Source organism: Anolis sagrei, chromosome 1 (genome assembly GCF_037176765.1).
Source record: "Anolis sagrei isolate rAnoSag1 chromosome 1, rAnoSag1.mat, whole genome shotgun sequence".
NCBI lineage: Eukaryota > Metazoa > Chordata > Lepidosauria > Squamata > Dactyloidae > Anolis > Anolis sagrei.
In genome coordinates, this window is record NC_090021.1 from 134,920,513 (window position 1) to 134,938,379 (window position 17,867).

The following is a 17,867-nucleotide window of genomic DNA, read 5'->3' on the forward strand; positions in this document are numbered from 1 at the left end:
ACCAGAGGCACTCCAAGTGCCTCTGGTGTCCTTTGATACTGGTCAAAGGACATTTAATCAACTACCAAGCTTGCAAACTTTGTGTTTTGTTTGTCTGTTTGTTAAAAAATGCAATGCAACTCTCTGACTCCGCCCCTGACACGATAAATAAATAAATTGCAGATCCTCGGCTTCACTTAACGACTAAGCCCAGAATTCTGCAGGAGGCAGGAACTGGATTTAAAATGGATAAATGCTGAAGTCATACGATTCGGGATACACGCAGTCCCCGAGTTACAAACATTCAACTTCTCAGTCAATCATACATTATATCCAGTCCCATCTCACCTTGGCGGCTTAGGACATAGGCCCTTTCCACGTCTGAATAAAATCCCACATTATCTGCTTTGAACTGAAATAGTAGTGTGGACTCAGATAACACAGGTCCCTTCCACCCTATATCCCAGAATATCAAGACAGGAAATCCCACATTATCTTAGTGTGGGTTAAACCCCTGTGCCGGCAGGACTGAAGTCCGATAGGTCGCAGGTTCGAATCTGGGGAGAGGCGGATGAGCTCCCTCTATCAGCTCCAGCTCCTCATGCGGGGACATGAGAGAAGCCTCCCACAAGGATGATAAAAAACATCAAATCATACGGGCGTCCCCTGGTATTTTCTCCCTTGATATTCTGGGATATAGGGCTGTGTGGAAGGGCCCTAGTTTTCAGCAGACCTCACAACCTCTGAGGATGGCTGCCATAGATGTGGGCGAAACATCAGGAGAGAATGCTTCTGGAACATGGCCATACAGCCCAGAAAACTCACAGCAACCCAATAATAGGATGGATGCCTTTCTCTTTGTCATGTTATGGAAAACAGGAAATTTCTGTTGCCTCAGGAAAAGTAAATACTTCAGTAAATTGTTCTTTTGTTCGGCAGGCTAATCCGTGTTTTCTTTGAGAAGATGGCAGGAAGGGGCAGAAGAGCTGGGTTAGGAAGAGAAGAAAGTGGCCCTTGGAAAGAAGTGATTTGTTTGCTTCACAGACCACCACCAAAATCTTTCAGATTTCTTCCTCATGGGAATGTGCAGAAGGGAAGTATAGGGAGTATTTCCATGTACTAGGTGGTAGTACATTGTGACCTTCTTCACTCTATTTCTGATTAAAATGTGTAGCTGTTCACTTAAGCTGTAGTTATGGTGGATTCCATGTTCGGAAATGGTCTCCTGGCATTCCTAATGTAGTTCAGCTTCTGGGATTTTTGGATGCCTGGGCAGGAAAATCAGAACAGTAATGGCAACTCTTTGGCACTTCCTTTCAAAGGAGTGTAGAAAAAATGAGAGTGGGTTGGGGCTTCTTTTAGGCTCTTCCAGGATGAACTAAGTTCTCATTTCTAGCCATTTTGAGAAGATGATGGTTCCTCCAATAATGTATCTTACCTTTTATCAAAGGGAACTCCCTCCAATTCTGAATAGAGTGGCAAAATAATTTTTAAATGCTTGGAAGAGGAGGATGACAGCAGCAGACAGGTTTGGCAGGTCCCAAAGCAATTCTGGTGTTTTCTACTCTTTGTGGAATGACTCTCTAAATGTCCAGAGGTCATATCAAAATCCATAATTTTGGCACTCAAATCCACTCTCAACATATCCATAGTCTACATTTTATTTATTTCATGTCAAAAACATTGCATACAAAAGTGTAACGTGATAAAAACAGGAGCAAAAGTGGCTAAATAATTTTTGACCAAAACCAGGCAACAACAACCACATTGTTTGCAGCTTTAAACAATTCTTCCTCTGTACATGAGGCAGGGCATTATACATGACGAAGTACGGTATTTCAAGGAGGGGACCTTAATGCACACTGATTGAGTTCTAAATAATGCACTGAGAATATATCCAGCATTAAAAGCATGAAAGGAGTGCAATATATACACCAGCCTAATTAATGGAAACATTATTGATTTTTATCTTGGCTTGTACTTTATTGATTTGGTACTAAAGTTCTACTGGGTATGCACAGGGGAATGCAGATTGTATCCAATTATTCAGTAACATTACAAAACCTCACTCCAAAAATGTGTCTATAGTATAAAATATCTAAAAATAGAGTACAAACTGAAGGAGCCATGTTTAAATAATATATATTTGAAAGAAGTCCATGTATGGAAATTTCTTTTTTGATCAACACATTCAATGCAAAAAGAGAAGGAACTAATTGGTGGCGGGGCTGTCCTTCAGTTTGGATTTGTGGTACTTCTGCCCGATGCCATATGGCACATGAGCAGCAATCGTGCCCAGCTGCCTCGCACCCTCTATGTGAAACATCTGGTCATCAAAGAAAATGTGAGGTCTGATTTTGGCCAAGACCGGTCCTTTGGGTGCTCCTGCGAGGAAGAGGGCCTCATCGATCTGCACTCCCCAGCTGCGGAGAGTCTTCAGCACTCGGGCGCCCGAACTGGCAGCACTCCTGGCCGTCACCAGATACGTCCTGATTGGTGAATCCAGCCGCTCGTTCTTCACATAGAACTTCTTTTGGAGCCTTCCAAGATCCTCCAAGAAACCTTTCAAAGGGCCCTATGGAGAAAAGTATCAAAACACATTATTTTTGGGAAATCTCCTGAGTCAGAAACAAACTACAAGCACAAAAAAAAGTCTTAACAGCAGAAGAGTATGGAAAATATAATTGGAGACAAAGTTGCATAAGAAGTCTTAGGTCAAGTCACAACTTTGGTTTGTGCAGCTCAGCATGAGGGATACTGAAAGTGTTCCCTAGCTTCCTACAGATTAATTTCCTTACCCTCTCATTACCTATCTAGGTGCTTTGAAGTGAGTTTCACACTTGCACAAATGCATAATGGATAAAATACACAATTAAAAAGCACAGGATCCATCCTTTGATGTTCAAAGGAACAGGCAAACCATCTTCATTAGTCTAACACCTGATTCACTGCATTGCTGAGAGTTCAATGAACACAATATCACTAAATGTAAACATCTCATGATACAGACTTGTGACTCTCACATAATCACTTTGCATCTCCTTCCTGCTTTTTTAGACATCTTTACCTAATGAAGAAGCTTCAAAAGCAAGTGTGCTGTATTTTGCACCTTTTGGTTGGTCCAATAAAGGTATCACTATGAGAGGTATTTTGGATTTTGTTTGTCTCACTCTCTATGGCCCACATGACTATTCCTGAAGGGACACATGGATATCCCTGACAAGCAAGTATCAGATTGTTAATCTCAATGGAGAGGGGTAAATCTATGCAAATAAAAGAATCCTTACGTAGAACTCCCTACTTCAGTAAAAGGAAGAGAAAATAGAGGTCCTCTTTCTGAACTCTCGACCACCTCTAGATTCACCTACAGCAGGAATGAGGCAAATGTAGTAATCTTGAAACCCAAATTATTTTCCTGTGACTTTCCAAATTGAAAAAGAAGGCAAAATTAAGTGGATGCAAACTTTTTTTGGGGGGGGGGGGGGGGAGAGAGACATTTTTATGTGTTATGTAATGCATGATACCTCTGCAACCGCAGCTACTGAAGGCTTCCATCCAGCCATCTATGAGCTGTAATTCAACATTTTTGATGGGAATGGAGGGGTAAATTACATATTTAAGGAAACAGTATTTTACCAAATCCTGATATACAGAGTTTGCGGTAAATAAAATGAGGTTCAAAACATAAGACAAGTACATTTATAATAAGCATTAACAAAATCTAAAAGCTCTTCTTTGAAGACTGAAAATGATGGTCTAAATGCAGTTACTATCCACCAGAAGACATTATTTGATGTTTAAAACAAATTTATGGCAATTACTGTCCTTCAGGAGTAGTCAACAGATGTTTAAAAACAGATAGCACTTAATAATCAAGCAAAATTACAGTGCCACTCAGCATGACAACTTTCATTATGAGAAATTAGGCCCCTTCCACACAGCTGTATAAAACCCACATTGAACTGGATTATATGGCAGAGTGGACTCAGATAACCCAGTTCAAAGCAGTTATTGTGGATTATCTACCTTGATATTCTGGGTTATATGGCTGTGTGGAAGGGCACCAAGATGCTGGCCATCATACCTGTGCAAGAGGCTTATTCTCGTTCAACTGTTCATGCTCAAAAAATCTATCCAGGCCATGTTCTTTCACAATTATTTCAGACTCATCAGAAAACAGAACAGCATCCCCATCAAAGGCCACCCGGAGATGTTTATCATCAAAAGGAACCTTTTTATTTCCTGTGAACAATGTCGCTGAAGCAATTCCTGCAAAAACCAATACAGAAATTATTAATTTTGTATTTTAAACTTACAGGATTAGTCATCAGTGTTTTTTTAAATAACAGACATACTGATCTAAGTCTAAGTAAATAGTTTTCTACCTAACTATATGTTAAATCACTGAAAGTGCAAAAAAACAAAAACAAAAACCAAGTGATTACAAAAAGTTACGTTTTATTGATACAATTCAGTAATGAATCAAAGGCTCATTCCACACAGCTGAATAAAATCCCACATTTTCTGCTTTGAACTGTAATATATGGTAGTGTGTACTCAGGTAACCCAGTTCAAAGCAGATATTGTGGCATTTTCTACCTTGATATTCTTGGCTATATGGCAGTGTGGAAGGGCCCAAACGCATATGAGGTTCACAATCCAAATATGTTTCAGCTATAATATCTTATAGAAGACATACACAATTCATTAATGTTTTGGTTTGCACTCTGTTGTTCAAGAAACAAAGAAAAAGACTCAATCCAAACCTGCTTCAATGGCTTCTTGGACCTTTTCAGAGTCAGCAGACAGGTACAAATTGGTAAGGTATGCTTTCAAGTACCCAACAGGACTCTTTCCTCCAGTCATACAAAACCGTTCAATTAACAGACCTGGCATTGAAAAAGAAAAATTACTAGCATTGTTGAAGGCTTTCATGGCCAAAATCATTGGGCTGTTGTAGGTTTTTTTGGGCTATATGGCCATGTTCTAGAGGCATTCTCTCTGCATCTATGGCAAGCATCCTCAGAGGTAGTGAGGTCTCTAGAACATGGCCATATAGCCCGAAAAAACCTACATCAACCCAAAAATTGCTAGATTTAATTAATGCACAGACAAGAACTTATTGAAGTAGTTAATATGGTAGTTGTATTCCAATTCAGAAAGCACAGAGTAAGGGTAGGCATGCTCTAGTGCCCACAGGATCGCAGTGGTCTTTTTGCCTCCTTCTAAACTTCTCAACCTGTGGATCCCCAGATGTTTTGGCCTTCAACTCGCCAAAATCCTAAATGCTGGTAAACTGGCTGTGATTTCTGCGAGTAGTAGACCAAAACATCTGGGGACCCACGGGTTGAGAACCACTATTCTAAAGGATGCAATTATTCTATTGAAGCTGCCATTTTGACAACAAGGTGTGGTATGATGCCACCCTCCTGGTTATGCTGTATAAATCCATCAAAAAAACCACTGACTTAGACTAATGACAAGACCATATTTGACAATATCACACTGAGAAACCATCTTCTGCTTAATGAACATTTGTGGTGTTTGAAGTCATCTGGAGAGGTCAGGTGCCCCATGCTTAAGTAATCTGTTCTGCAGCTCTTCAAAGCTGCAGAACAATTCTTTCCTGTCCTTTCTCTCACCATCTGTGACTTTGTAAAGCATTCTTTTCTAGTCTCCATTTTATGCAATTTCTTAAAAGTACCCAATCCAGTCATTTTTCAAGACAAGGAGCATGAGCAATATTAGGGCTAAGAAAGAGAGCACTGTCGCCAAAATCAAAAGCCGAATTATAACAAGAGGAAGGCAAAAGGTGAGGAATGAGGCTAAGTGCACTTTGTCATTCAGTCATAACACCAGATGAATCATAAACATCAACTGGTGAAACCCTACAGGCTTCAGCTACTTTGCTTCTCTCACTATATATAGCTGCAAGCGGATAATGTTTCAAGTACAGCAGTGAAAACTTTCACTGTAAAGACATGGATATATTGCAATACACAAAAATATATGAAGCAAGGCAATGTGTCTGGCTCTCCACTTCTTGTTGGATTGCGACTCCCATTAACAATCACCAACAAAGCCAATGGTGAGATTTCTGAAGCCAAATTCCAAATAAATATTTTTAGGGCCACACCCTTTCCTGAATTAAAGGCTAAACTATTTATTTTATTTATTTCCAGTATTTCTACCCTGTTCCTTCTCAACCCCCGAAGGGGGACTCAGGACGGCTTACATTTGGCAACAATTTGATGCCACTACATATAACAAAGCAATATAACAACAATTAAAACAATAAATAGAACATTAATTAAAACAATAAAAACAGTATTAACAGCTGTATCACCATTCCAGTCGAACTAAGTTCTTCCACTACACCATGCAAGACTGATGCAGATTATCTCCTTCAATTGTTTTTCACACTAAAGGAAGCGTGGTGTATATAACATTTTACATGGGAGAATAATAACAAGAACCTGGACACATACCATGCAGATCTATTAAAGGTTATATCTGACACTTTATACTTTGCCTGAAAGATAGAAAGATATAGCAGCAGTTGCAGCAAGGTAAAATGCAAGAGAAACATGCAACTCCAGCTCACCATAATGGTTAATACTGTTGATCAGTCTCACCCCGACTTGAGCATGGTTATTAGTCATGAGCACAATATCAAACAGCTCTTCGTCATCTGGATACAGCTCACGAAGTCGGGCATTGACTTCCTCCAGGGCCTGTGGGAAGCAAAGGTATGAGTTGCATGCATTAGTTCAATTATCTGCTTTTATCAGGAGATCTCATAAGGACATGTGGGACTCAGAGCAAAAGAAAAAGGTAACTGCTAGTCTGACTTGCATAACAGGTTGTATTGATTCCAGTTTCTTGACCTCTCACCAGGGTTTGGTAGGGCGTGTTGCAACAAGGAGCAAACCTTCTAAAGAATTACAGAATGCCATTTGGCAGTTTCACAGTCAATTACAATGCCTATGGCTACAGATAGATTGTAAATTTGACTACTTCATAGTGGTACATTAGCATTTCAAGGACTTTTAATTAGGGCATCTATTATTTCTGGAGTGAGTTAAATCTCTCTGAGTAGCATACAGTAACCATTGTTGTACATGAACAAAATAGGAAATGTGCATATATCTATTTCTTTCATAAAGCACTATGAAAACAGGAAGCTACCTTAGACTAAGGGTGGATCTACACCAGGGGTCCTCAAACCTTTTAAGCAGAGGGCCAGGTCACAGTCCCTCAAACTGTTGGAGGGCCGGATTATAATTTGGAAAAAAAAATATGAATGAATTCCAATGCACACTGCACATATCTTTTTTGTAGTGCAAAAAACACTTAAAAACAATACAATAATTAAAATGAAGAACAATTTCAACAAATATAAAATTATTAATATTTCAATGGGAAGTGTGGGCCTACTTTTGGATGATGAGATAGGATTGTTGTTATTGTTGTGTGCTTTCAAGCAGTTTAAGACTTAGGTTGACCCTGAGCGAGGGCCGGGTAAATGACCTTGAAGGGCCGCATCCGGCCCCCGGGCCTTAGTTTGAGGACCCCTGATCTACACTATAGAATTAATCCAGTTTGACATCACTACAGCTTGCAACTCCCCAGGCAATGTTTAATATATTTTTGTTCAAAACCATTTGTGAACTTGGGAAGAGTGTATTTTTTTACAATCTATGTTACCAACCGCTAGAAGTGTCTTAAGGGTAGAATATTTACTCCACACATGGTATAGACCAGCCATGGGCAAACTTGGGTCCTCTGGATATTTTGGACTTCAACTCCCACAATTCGGGAGTTGGAAGTCCAAAGCACCTGGAGGGCTGAAGTTCGCCTATGCCTGGTGTAGACGGTCTACATACAAAACAAGTGTTTGTACAATGAATAGCAGTCCTTTTCTAAAGAACTGTAGGTTCCATTAGCCTAGTCTGCACAGCCATGATGAAACTGTCACCTTTATCCCAATGTCAACAGCCACATGGCAAGAAAATGTGGAAGTTTTGACCAGAATGAGACATAGCACAGACTGCATTGTCAGCCCCTAAAAGTAGCACCTTTACTTCTGTTTTTCTCCTTCTCCTCAATATTTCTTACATCAGATCTAGCACCAAAAGACAGGACAGCAAGGCATCTGCACATTTTCCCAATCAATTCCAATTAATTATTAGTGAGTGAAATCAGAATGGGAATAAAAACTAGGAGGACAACTTCACATTGCATGCTTTGTAACAGCAGATATTATACCCAGTGGGCGTCAGAGAAGAGGCAGCATTGGCACTTACAGTCGATACTCCTCAAGTTTAGGAGAATTTCAAAGATGTTGCCAAGCAGGAACTGCATTGCAAAAAAGGAAGTAAGGCAGGGATAAAAAATTTGTGGTTTGAAAAATGTTGCTAGATACTAATGGCCAACAACCTCACCCTACATAGAAAGTGGTGAGGCATGATGGAAATTAAGATCCAGCAATATATGGGGCATACAAATGGCCAGCCCAAGGATGAAAGGATTTCTCTTCTTGGTCAGGGACCAGAAGACATAACTAGGTGCTGGTGACTCATGGCCTCTTTTAATCTATGGCCCATTGGAGTTGAATCCTCTACCATCCATGTGTCATCAACCATTTCCTGTAAAAAAAAATCCTTTCCTAAAATTGTGTGCACATTTAAAAAGACATACACACAGACACATATCCTTCATTAATGTTTAATTTGTTTATCTATCTCTGGAAAAGTGAAGGACAGATTAAGGAGGAAGATGGATCTGGGGGGGGGGGGGTCTGGCCCAGTTTACCTGTCCGAAAACATCTCTCCCTATGAACCATCAAGATGCTTAAGATCGTCTGGTGAGGCCCTGCTCTCGGTCCTGCCCTCTTTGCAGATGCGATTGGTGGGAATGAGAGACAGGGCCTTCTCAGTGGTGACCCCTCCACTATGGAACGCCCTCCCCAGGGATATGAAATCGGCCCCCTCCCACCTAACACATTGAAGGAGAGTCAAAACCTGGCTGTTTGAGCAGGCATTTGCAGATGCAGTGTAACAGACTAATTGAGATCCGTGGAACGATTGGATGATGCAACGGAAAAATGATTTTAGTTATGAGACGCTGAGGACTTGTGTTTTATGGGTTTTATTGCTTTTATATAGTTTATATTATCTGTAATGTTTTTAAATGTATTTATGTTGTTTGGGGGCATTGACTGCTGACTGTAAACTGCCTTGAGTTTCCTCCAGGTTGAGAGGGGCTGTATATAAATATGGTAAATAAATAAATAAATAAATTTCTGAGAGATCTTGTGGATTATTATTATTATTTTGCCTCAGGAGGTGACTTTGCTAAAGCTCTAGAAGACCTTGACTGTTAAAGTGGCCAGGGTAATAATTTGCGAGCATCCTTTCTTATGGAGTAGAGACAAACATTTCCAGGCATTTGATTTGGGGGGGGGGGGGGGGGTGTTAACAAGTAAGATGGAGATTACAGAGATGGCAGAAAAATGAGAGTGGATCGCATGAAACACAAGCCAAGAGCTTATTCCAAAAACTACTTTATGGCAGTGTAGGCAGAAAAGCAATTCTTCGCTGCTGCTATTATATCTACAAGGAGCCACCCAGAGGAGCTGTTTGAGGTTGACAGAAGTCTATCACATACTGGTCCTCAAGCAAAAGATGTAGACCATTTGACAGGTCTTAACTCACACAATCAGTCACCTGTTGCAACAGCTCCAGTCAACTTGAATCTCAATTTTAGGAGAAAGGGAGATATAAATAAATGTAATACCATTCCAAACAAATCATCCTCAGCAAATCAAACATGCTGCTGGAAGAAGAAAAAGGAAGAGGAGTTTGGGAGGCCATTAAAAATGAGAAAACAAGAGGTTTTCTACCTCTTCAATCTATATAAACATTCAGGAAAGAAAGGGAACTATAGTGTCTACACCACAGAATAACTTGTGGTATAACTTATGCCCTGCTCTTTCACAAGTGTGTGCAGTATACCAGAAGGGGAAAAAAAAGAATAGTGTTAGAAAGGTCATAATAAGGGTTTGTGTGGGAGGCCTTATTTCGGAAACACCACGAAACACTATACTGCTTTGGAGAAAATTTGAGAGATTTAAAAAAAAATCCGACTTCTAAACTTGTTTATGTACAATCTTTCATGCTTGAAATATTATTATCTACCTTTTCTGCCCAGCCCAGTGTCCTCAGTAAGAGAAACGAGCAATGGAAAATATTTCAAATTCTTATAGAAGTAAAACCAGCTATAAAAGAATTGGGTGAATGAAATGTCTACAATGTGCTTTAGAGAATGGTAATCATGGATGATTCCTTTATTTCAGTAGTGGCATTGCAGTGGTAAAGAATATAATAAGTTGCAGTTCAACAACATCTAGATGGCCACTCTTGGAGTGTCCCTGTTCCACATGCACAGAATGTGCTTTATTGTGAAATTACAACCCCACAGGTATAGTTGAAGAAGAATTCTGTGTGTCCATATTTACATTTCAAGTCCAACAGGCCGAACCAAAAAGAAAGGTATTTAAAATTGTTAATATTGCTAAGATGCTTATGTATTCAACCTGATTTTAGAATCTAAGCAGGTTCAGCCTTGGTTGGTATTTGGATAAGGACAGCCAAGGAATATCAGGTGTTGTAGTCGATATTAGGAAGACAATGAAAAGCCTCCTCTGTGTATTCCTGTCTAAGGGCTCTTCCACACAGTTATGTAATACAGAATATCAAGGCAGATAGTCCACGTTATCTGCATTGAACTGGATTATCTGAGTCCACACTGCCATATAATCCAGTTCAAAGCAGATAGTGTGATTTTATACAGATAGTGTGGAAGGGGCCTAAGAAAACCCTAAGAAATTCAAAGGCTCATTGTAAATCACCAGGTGACTTGGGGTCCATTCACACAGCCCTATATCCCAGAATATTAAGGCAGAAAATCCCACAATATCTGAACTGGGTTATCTGAGTCCGGACTTGGATAGTGGGATTTCCTGCCTTGATATTCTGGAAGGGCCCTATAAGGCACAAATACATTCTGGCCCCTTCTACACTGCTATATAAAATGCAAATTATCTGCATTGAACTGGATTATATGACAGTGTAGTCTCAGATAATTCAGTTCAAACCCAATAATGTGAATTATCCGCTTTCATAATCTGGATTATATGGCAGTGTAGAAAGGACCTCACAGACCTTGCTGGATCAGAACAAGAGCCTACTACCTATTTTAATGGTTCTCAACCTGTGGGTCCCCAGGTGTTTTGGCCTACAACTCCCTGAAATCCCAGCTGGTTTACCAGCTGTTTCTGGGAGTTGAAGGACAAAACATCTGGGTGCAACAGTATCTTTGGTCTCATACTGTCCAGCAATGCATATATGGAGGCATACTTTCTCTTACACCCGAGGTGACCAATGGTCATCCTAGAGAGTAGTCATGGAAGCTACACAATCCCCAATTAATTTAGCTAATCCACTTCAGAAAGCTACAAATAGGCAGTTTACAGTACATTTTGAGGCAGTAAATTCAACAGTTGAAGTATATGCTGTATAAAGAAGTATCACTTTTTTCCTTCGTATTCTTCCAATATTCAGCTACTCTAAACCTGAGAGTTACACAGCTTTTACGTAGGCCCAACTGCAACAGCTAACCTCAGCAGAACAAAATAATAATAATAATAATAGACTCTGGCACAAACCAGTAAAGGTGGTCCCAGTGGTGATCGGCACACCGTGCCTAAAAACCTTGGCCTGCACTTAAGCACAATCGGCGCTGACAAAATTACCATCTGCCAGCTGCAAAAGGCCACCTTACTGGGATCTGATCGTATTATTTGCCGATACATCACACAGTCCTACACTTGGGAAGTGTCCGACATGTGATCCAATTCAACAGCCAGCAGAGTGTCTGCTGTGGACTCATCTTGTTGTGTTTATAATAATAATAATAATAATAATAATAATAATAATAATAACTTTATTTATCCCCCACCACCATCTCCCCAAGCCCAAGCCCAATAGTACAGCAAATATACAACATGAAATACAAACAGTAAAATATAATGAAAATAGAAATAAATACAAAAATAATATAAATGAACACACCAAACAATACACACCAAACACTGTATAAAATCACAATAATTGGGCAGGATGAATTACAAGGATTAAAAGTTTTAAACACTGGGTAAGCAGGCCATGTAATGTATCAAGACAGAGGATCAGAGGGACGAAGTAAAGTTAATTACACTAGAATATAAAGTGCTTCCAAGGACATTTTATGCAGGGTTTGGTCAAGATCAGGGATTATTGTTCCTTCATTGAAGGCACACTGGAATAGCCAAATCTTCAGGCTCTTCCTAAAAACTGCCAAGGTGGGGGCTTGCCTAATTTATCTGGGGAGCGAGTTCCAGAGCTGAGGGGCCACCACAGAGAAGGCCCTCTCCCTCATCCCCTCAAGTCGCGCTTGCGATGGGGGGCGGGAGTGAGAGAAGGGCCTCTCTGGAAGATCGAAGGGATCGTGTAGGTTCGTAAAAGGAGATGCGATCACAAAATTAAACAGCTAACCATTTTCTGTCCCAAACCTGCTTTCTAAATGTGCATCTACCCTATGAAATTCATGCAGTTTGACACGACTTTAAACTGCCATGGCTCAATGCTGGGTGATCTTGGTATTTGTAGTTTGATGAGGCACTGGCACTCTCTGGAAGAGAAGGCTAAAGCCTTGCAGTGGTGTGTTGTTCATTTAACCCAATCTGGTCCAAATATCTCATTTGCCTTCCCTAGTGATGCTGTTCTCTTTCCAATTTCCCCTCACTTCACAAAAACCATGGATGCATTTGCAATGCCCTGAGCGAAGGCTGTGCATTTGTGCACATCAGACCGTACGATTATGTAACAGGCAGCTGAATTATTCACCAACCGCTTCAGGCAGAGAGGGCAAGGCCGGGAGAGATTATTAATGGCTCATGGGTAATAACATAATTAAAAAGACCACGAAACGGAACTCCGCACAAAGAAGCGAGGTTACCTTTACGAAGCAAAAGGCTGGCCCAGGCTTCAGGGTGACATTTTCATTTGCCTGCTGGTATTCCACGTACTTTTCCAGGCCTTGTTCTTCATAGATTTTCCTCTCTTCCACCATATCAAAGAGAGCCCGGGAGGACACAGCAACAGTGATGGCATTTTGGGGTTTGGGCTGTCAGAGGGGCAAAATGAGAGACATAATAATGCTCATATATATATAAATAAATATGTAATGTTGATTTGTGGGTTTAACATAACTCAAAAACCACTGGACAAATTGACACGAAATGTGGACACAATACAGCTATCAGGCCAACGAGTGACCATCACTCATAAAAACACCAAAAAACACAGCGGAGGGAACTTAAAAAGCCAAAAAAGTAAAAAGAAAGGGAGGAATGAAGGGAAGAGGAAGAGAAGGAAGGAAGGAAGGAAGGAAGGAAGGAAGGAAAGAAAGAGGGAAGAAAGGAAAGAGAGAAGGAAAGGAGGAGAAAAAGAGGAAGGTTGGCCACAGCAACGTGTGGCGGGTACAGCTAGTAATCTATATAAATAAAAATGTAATGTTCGTTTGTGGGATTAACATAACTCAAAAACCACTGGGCAAATTGACACCAAATTTGGACACAATATACCTATCAGGCCAACAAGTGACCATCACTCATAAAAACACTGAAAAACACAGCAGAAGGGACTTAAAAAGCCAAAAATAATAATAAATAAATTACAATGCATGTGCAAAACCACAAAAATTACGCAAATATACGTATATACACATATACACAAATATATACACACACATATACATAGACTGGGCCACAGTAACGCGTGGCAGGGGATGACTAGTGCAATATAATATATCTATAATATACAGTGGGCCTTCAGTATCTGCTTGGGTTTGGTTCCAAGACCCTTCATAGATACCAAAATTTGTGGATGTTCAAATCCCATTGTCAGGTGTGTGTCCCTTCTATAGAATGCTGAACAACTCAAACAAGTGTCAGAGAGAGATTGAAGATCTGTGAAATGGCAGAAGGCAACAGCAGGTTATTCTTACACATCAGGAAATTGTGCTCAGGAAAATCAAGGTTTGTCTTTAGGATCCTCCTGAATTATTTTCAAGCTGTTGGTTGAATTTATGGATGTAGGACAGATAGATACGGTGGGCAGACGACATAATATAAACATAATATTGGGTGGAATCTTGTTGGTGAACTCCTATTCAAGGAAATGAATGTAACTTGATGCTACATTAACTGCCATGGCTCAATGCTATGGAGTCAAGGGTGTTGTAGTTTAATGAGGCTAAAGTCCTTGTAAAACAACAACTCCTATGCTTCCATAGCCTTGAGCTATGATGTCAAAGTGCATTAATTTTGCAGCATAGAATGATGGAGGACGACTAAAATAATTAAGGGTCTGGAGAACAAGCTCTATGAGGAGCAGCTTTAAGAGCTGAGCTGCAGAAGAGAAGGCTGAGAGGAGACATGATGAGGGCCATGTATAAAGATGTGAAGGGAAGTAATAGGGAAGAGGGAGCATGCTTGTTTTCTGCTGCCCTGGAGACTAGGACATAGAACAATGGATTCAACCTAAAGGGAAGGAGATTCCACTTGAATATTAGGAAGATCTTCCTGGATGTGAGAGCTGTTCAGCAGTGGAACTCTCTGCCCCAGAGTGTGGTGGAGGCTTCTTCTTTGGAGGCTTGTAAACAGAGGCTGGATGGCCATCTGTCAGGGGTGCTTTGAATGTGATTTTCCTGCTTCTTGGCAGGGGGTTGGACTGGATGGGTCATGGGATCTCTTCCAACTCTATGATTTTATCAAGGGTGCTTTGATTGTGCCTTTCCTGAATGACAGGGCGTTTGGACTGGGTGGCTCACGGGGTCTTTTCTAACTCTATGATTCTGCACCCAAGGATTCAACCATCTAGGATTGAAAATATTCTTGAATGGCCATTTGCTGGGGGTGATTTGATTGTGTCTTTTCTGCATGGCAGGCCGCTGCATTGGATGGCTCATGGGGTCTCTTCTAACTATGATTTTGCACCCAAGGATTCAACCATCCAGGGCTTAAAAATATTCTTGGATGGCCATCTGCTGGGGGTGCTTTGATTGTGCCTGGATGGCTTAGGGCAGGGGTCCTCAAACTATGGTCCGGGGGCCGGATACAGCCCTCCAAGTTCATTTGCCTGGCCCTTGCTCTGGGTCAACCTAAGTTTGAAACGACTTGAAAGCACACAACAACAACAACAACAATCTTATCTCATCAGCCAAAAGCAGGCCCACACTTCCCATTGAAATACTAATACGTTTATCTTTGTTAAAATTGCTATTCATTTCAATTATTGTATTGTTTTTAAGTGTTTTTGCACTACAAATAAGATATGTGCAGTGTGCATAGGAATTCATTCATGTTTTTTTTACAAATTATAATCCGGCCCTCAACAGTTTGAGGGACTGTGACCTAACCCTCTGTTTAAAAAGTTTGGGGACCCCTGGATTAGGGGGTCTCTTCTAACTTTCCTGCACAACAGGGCTCTGCACTGGATGACTCATGGAGTCTCTTCTAACTCTATGATTCTGCACCCAAGTATTCAACCATCCTGGGCTTGAAAATATTCTTGGATAGCCATCTGCCGGGGGTGTTTTGATTGTGCCTGGATGGCTCATGGGGTCTCTTCCAACTTTATGATTCTGCACCCAAAGATTCAACCATCCTGGGCTTTAAAATATTATTGGATGGTCATCGGCCGGGGGTGCTTTGATTGTGCCTTTCCTCCATGGTAGGGTGCTGCATTTAATGGCTCATTAAACAATATTAATTAAATCATAAACACCATAATTAAACAAGAATAGAACTTTGGACACATGAATAAAATCACTTCTAACTCTATGATTCTGCCCCCAAGGATTCAACCATCCTGGGCTTGAAAATATTCTTGGATGGCCATCTGCTGGGGGTGCTTTGATTGTGCATGGATAGCTTATGGGATCTCTTCTAACTTTCCTTCATGGCACTGCATACGCAGTGGCAGGACATGAGAGTGTATATGTTTTCTGTGTATAATAAGAATTATATTAAGAGTTGCAGCCAGCCAACCAGCTGGGCTTGAAAATATTCTTGGATGGCTATCTGCTGGGGCTGCTTTGATAGTGCCTGGATGGCTTATAGGATCTCTTCCAACTCTATGATTCTGCACCCAAGGATTCAGCCATCCTGGGCTTGCAAATATTTTTGGATGGCCATCTGCTGGGGGTGCTTTGATTGTGCCTAGATGGCTTAGGGGGTCTTTTCCAACTCTATGATTCTGCACCCATGGATTCGGCCATCTAGGGCTTGAAAATATTCATGATTTTCTACAAGCCCCCCCCCCCCTCTCCCTTTGCATCATTGTTGTAGGTCATGGGTTCTGAGCATCCATGGATTTTGGGTATCCAAGCGGGTCCTGGCCAAACCCTAGGGCTCACTGTGATGCAAACCCTGGATGGGGAAGCAAGGTGGCAGCCAGGAGGGCCTTCGGGGCTGGGAAGAAGAGGCGCCCAAGTTGGCCGAGGAAGCGCCCGGGAGGAGGAAGAAGAGGAGGAGGAGGGGGCGGCGCCAAGAGAGGAGAGCGGCGGCCATCTAGATACCAGGGGAAGGCAGTGGTGCTGGAGGAGGGAGCCAGGCGGGAAGGCTGGGGACTCACTGGCCGGGGTCTCTTGGTGGTGGTGAGGCTCTCGTAGGCGGCCTTGGCGGCTTCCCAGTCCAGCTCGGCGCCCGCCCTTTCCTCCTCGGCGGAGAGCTCCATCTCCTTCTCGGGCTCCTCTTGGTCCGGGCTGGTGCCGCTCATGCTGCCGCTGCCGCTGCCGGGGAGGTGGCTCTTTGTCCGCGAAGGAGGAAGCAAAAGAGGAAGAGGCAGCATCACTCGGCCCCGCCTGCTCCAGCTCCAGGGGGAAGGGAGAGGTGCCCGGCTGGCCCTGCCCAGTGCGCCCGGGGCACCTTCCTCTCGCCATCCCTCTTTGCCTAAACACCCTGCCCTCCTCTCTGCTTCAGGATCCATTTGAATCAAGCGCGCCTCTACAGTGACGCAGATTGTATTGGGAAAACCAAAAACCTCATCACACAAGAGCAGTGGTTCTCAACCTTCTTAATGCTGCGACCCCTCATGTTGTGGTGACCCCCAAACATACAGTTATGTCTGTGCACATTCAGAAAAAGACCGACAAGCCACTCTAAACACCCTCACAGAAGCGTAGGAGAAGCTCAGCCTGTCACTGAACATTGAGAAAACCAAAGTGCTCTTCCAGCAGTCACCAGTCAATCCCTCTCCAATGCCAGAAATACAGCTTAATGGTGTAACATTAATTTTTTGACCATTTCCACTACCTTGGCAGCCACCTCTCCACCAAAGTCAACATTGACACTGAAATACAACACTGCTTGAGCTTTGTGAGTGCAGCTTTTTTCCAAATGAAGCAGAGAGTGTTTGAGGACCGGGACATCCGTAGGGATACCAAGGTGCTTGTTTATAAAGCTATTGTCCTCCCAATCCTGCTCTATGCCTGTGAGACGTGGACTGTCTACAGACGTCACATGCAACTCCTGGAACGATTCCATCAGCGCTGCCTCCGGAAAGTCCTGCAAATCTCTTGGGAAGACAAGCGGACAAACGTCAGCGTGCTGGAAGAAGCAAAGACCACCAGCATTGAAGCGATGGTCCTCCACCACCAACTCGGCCACATTATCCGGATGCCTGACCACTGTCTCCCAAAACAGGTGCTCTACTCCGAACTCAAGAACGGAAAACAGAATATTGGAGGACAGGAAAAGAGATTGAAAGATGGGCTCAAAGCCA

At 42.0% G+C, this 17,867-nt stretch overlaps 1 protein-coding gene across 1 annotated transcript; it reads right to left on the bottom strand.

Moving 5' to 3' along the window:
• Window positions 1-1,626: 1,626 nt before the first annotated feature.
• NT5C1B (5'-nucleotidase, cytosolic IB) lies at window positions 1,627-17,006 on the bottom strand. Its single transcript, XM_060787263.2, has 6 exons — window positions 16,719-17,006; window positions 13,039-13,206; window positions 6,584-6,713; window positions 4,746-4,868; window positions 4,064-4,248; window positions 1,627-2,554 (listed from the first exon to the last, which is right to left on the bottom strand). The coding sequence occupies exons 1-6, from the start codon at window positions 16,932-16,934 to the stop codon at window positions 2,192-2,194; spliced, it is 1,185 nt and encodes a 394-aa protein (XP_060643246.2). The 5' UTR covers window positions 16,935-17,006; the 3' UTR covers window positions 1,627-2,191.
• Window positions 17,007-17,867: the final 861 nt, after the last annotated feature.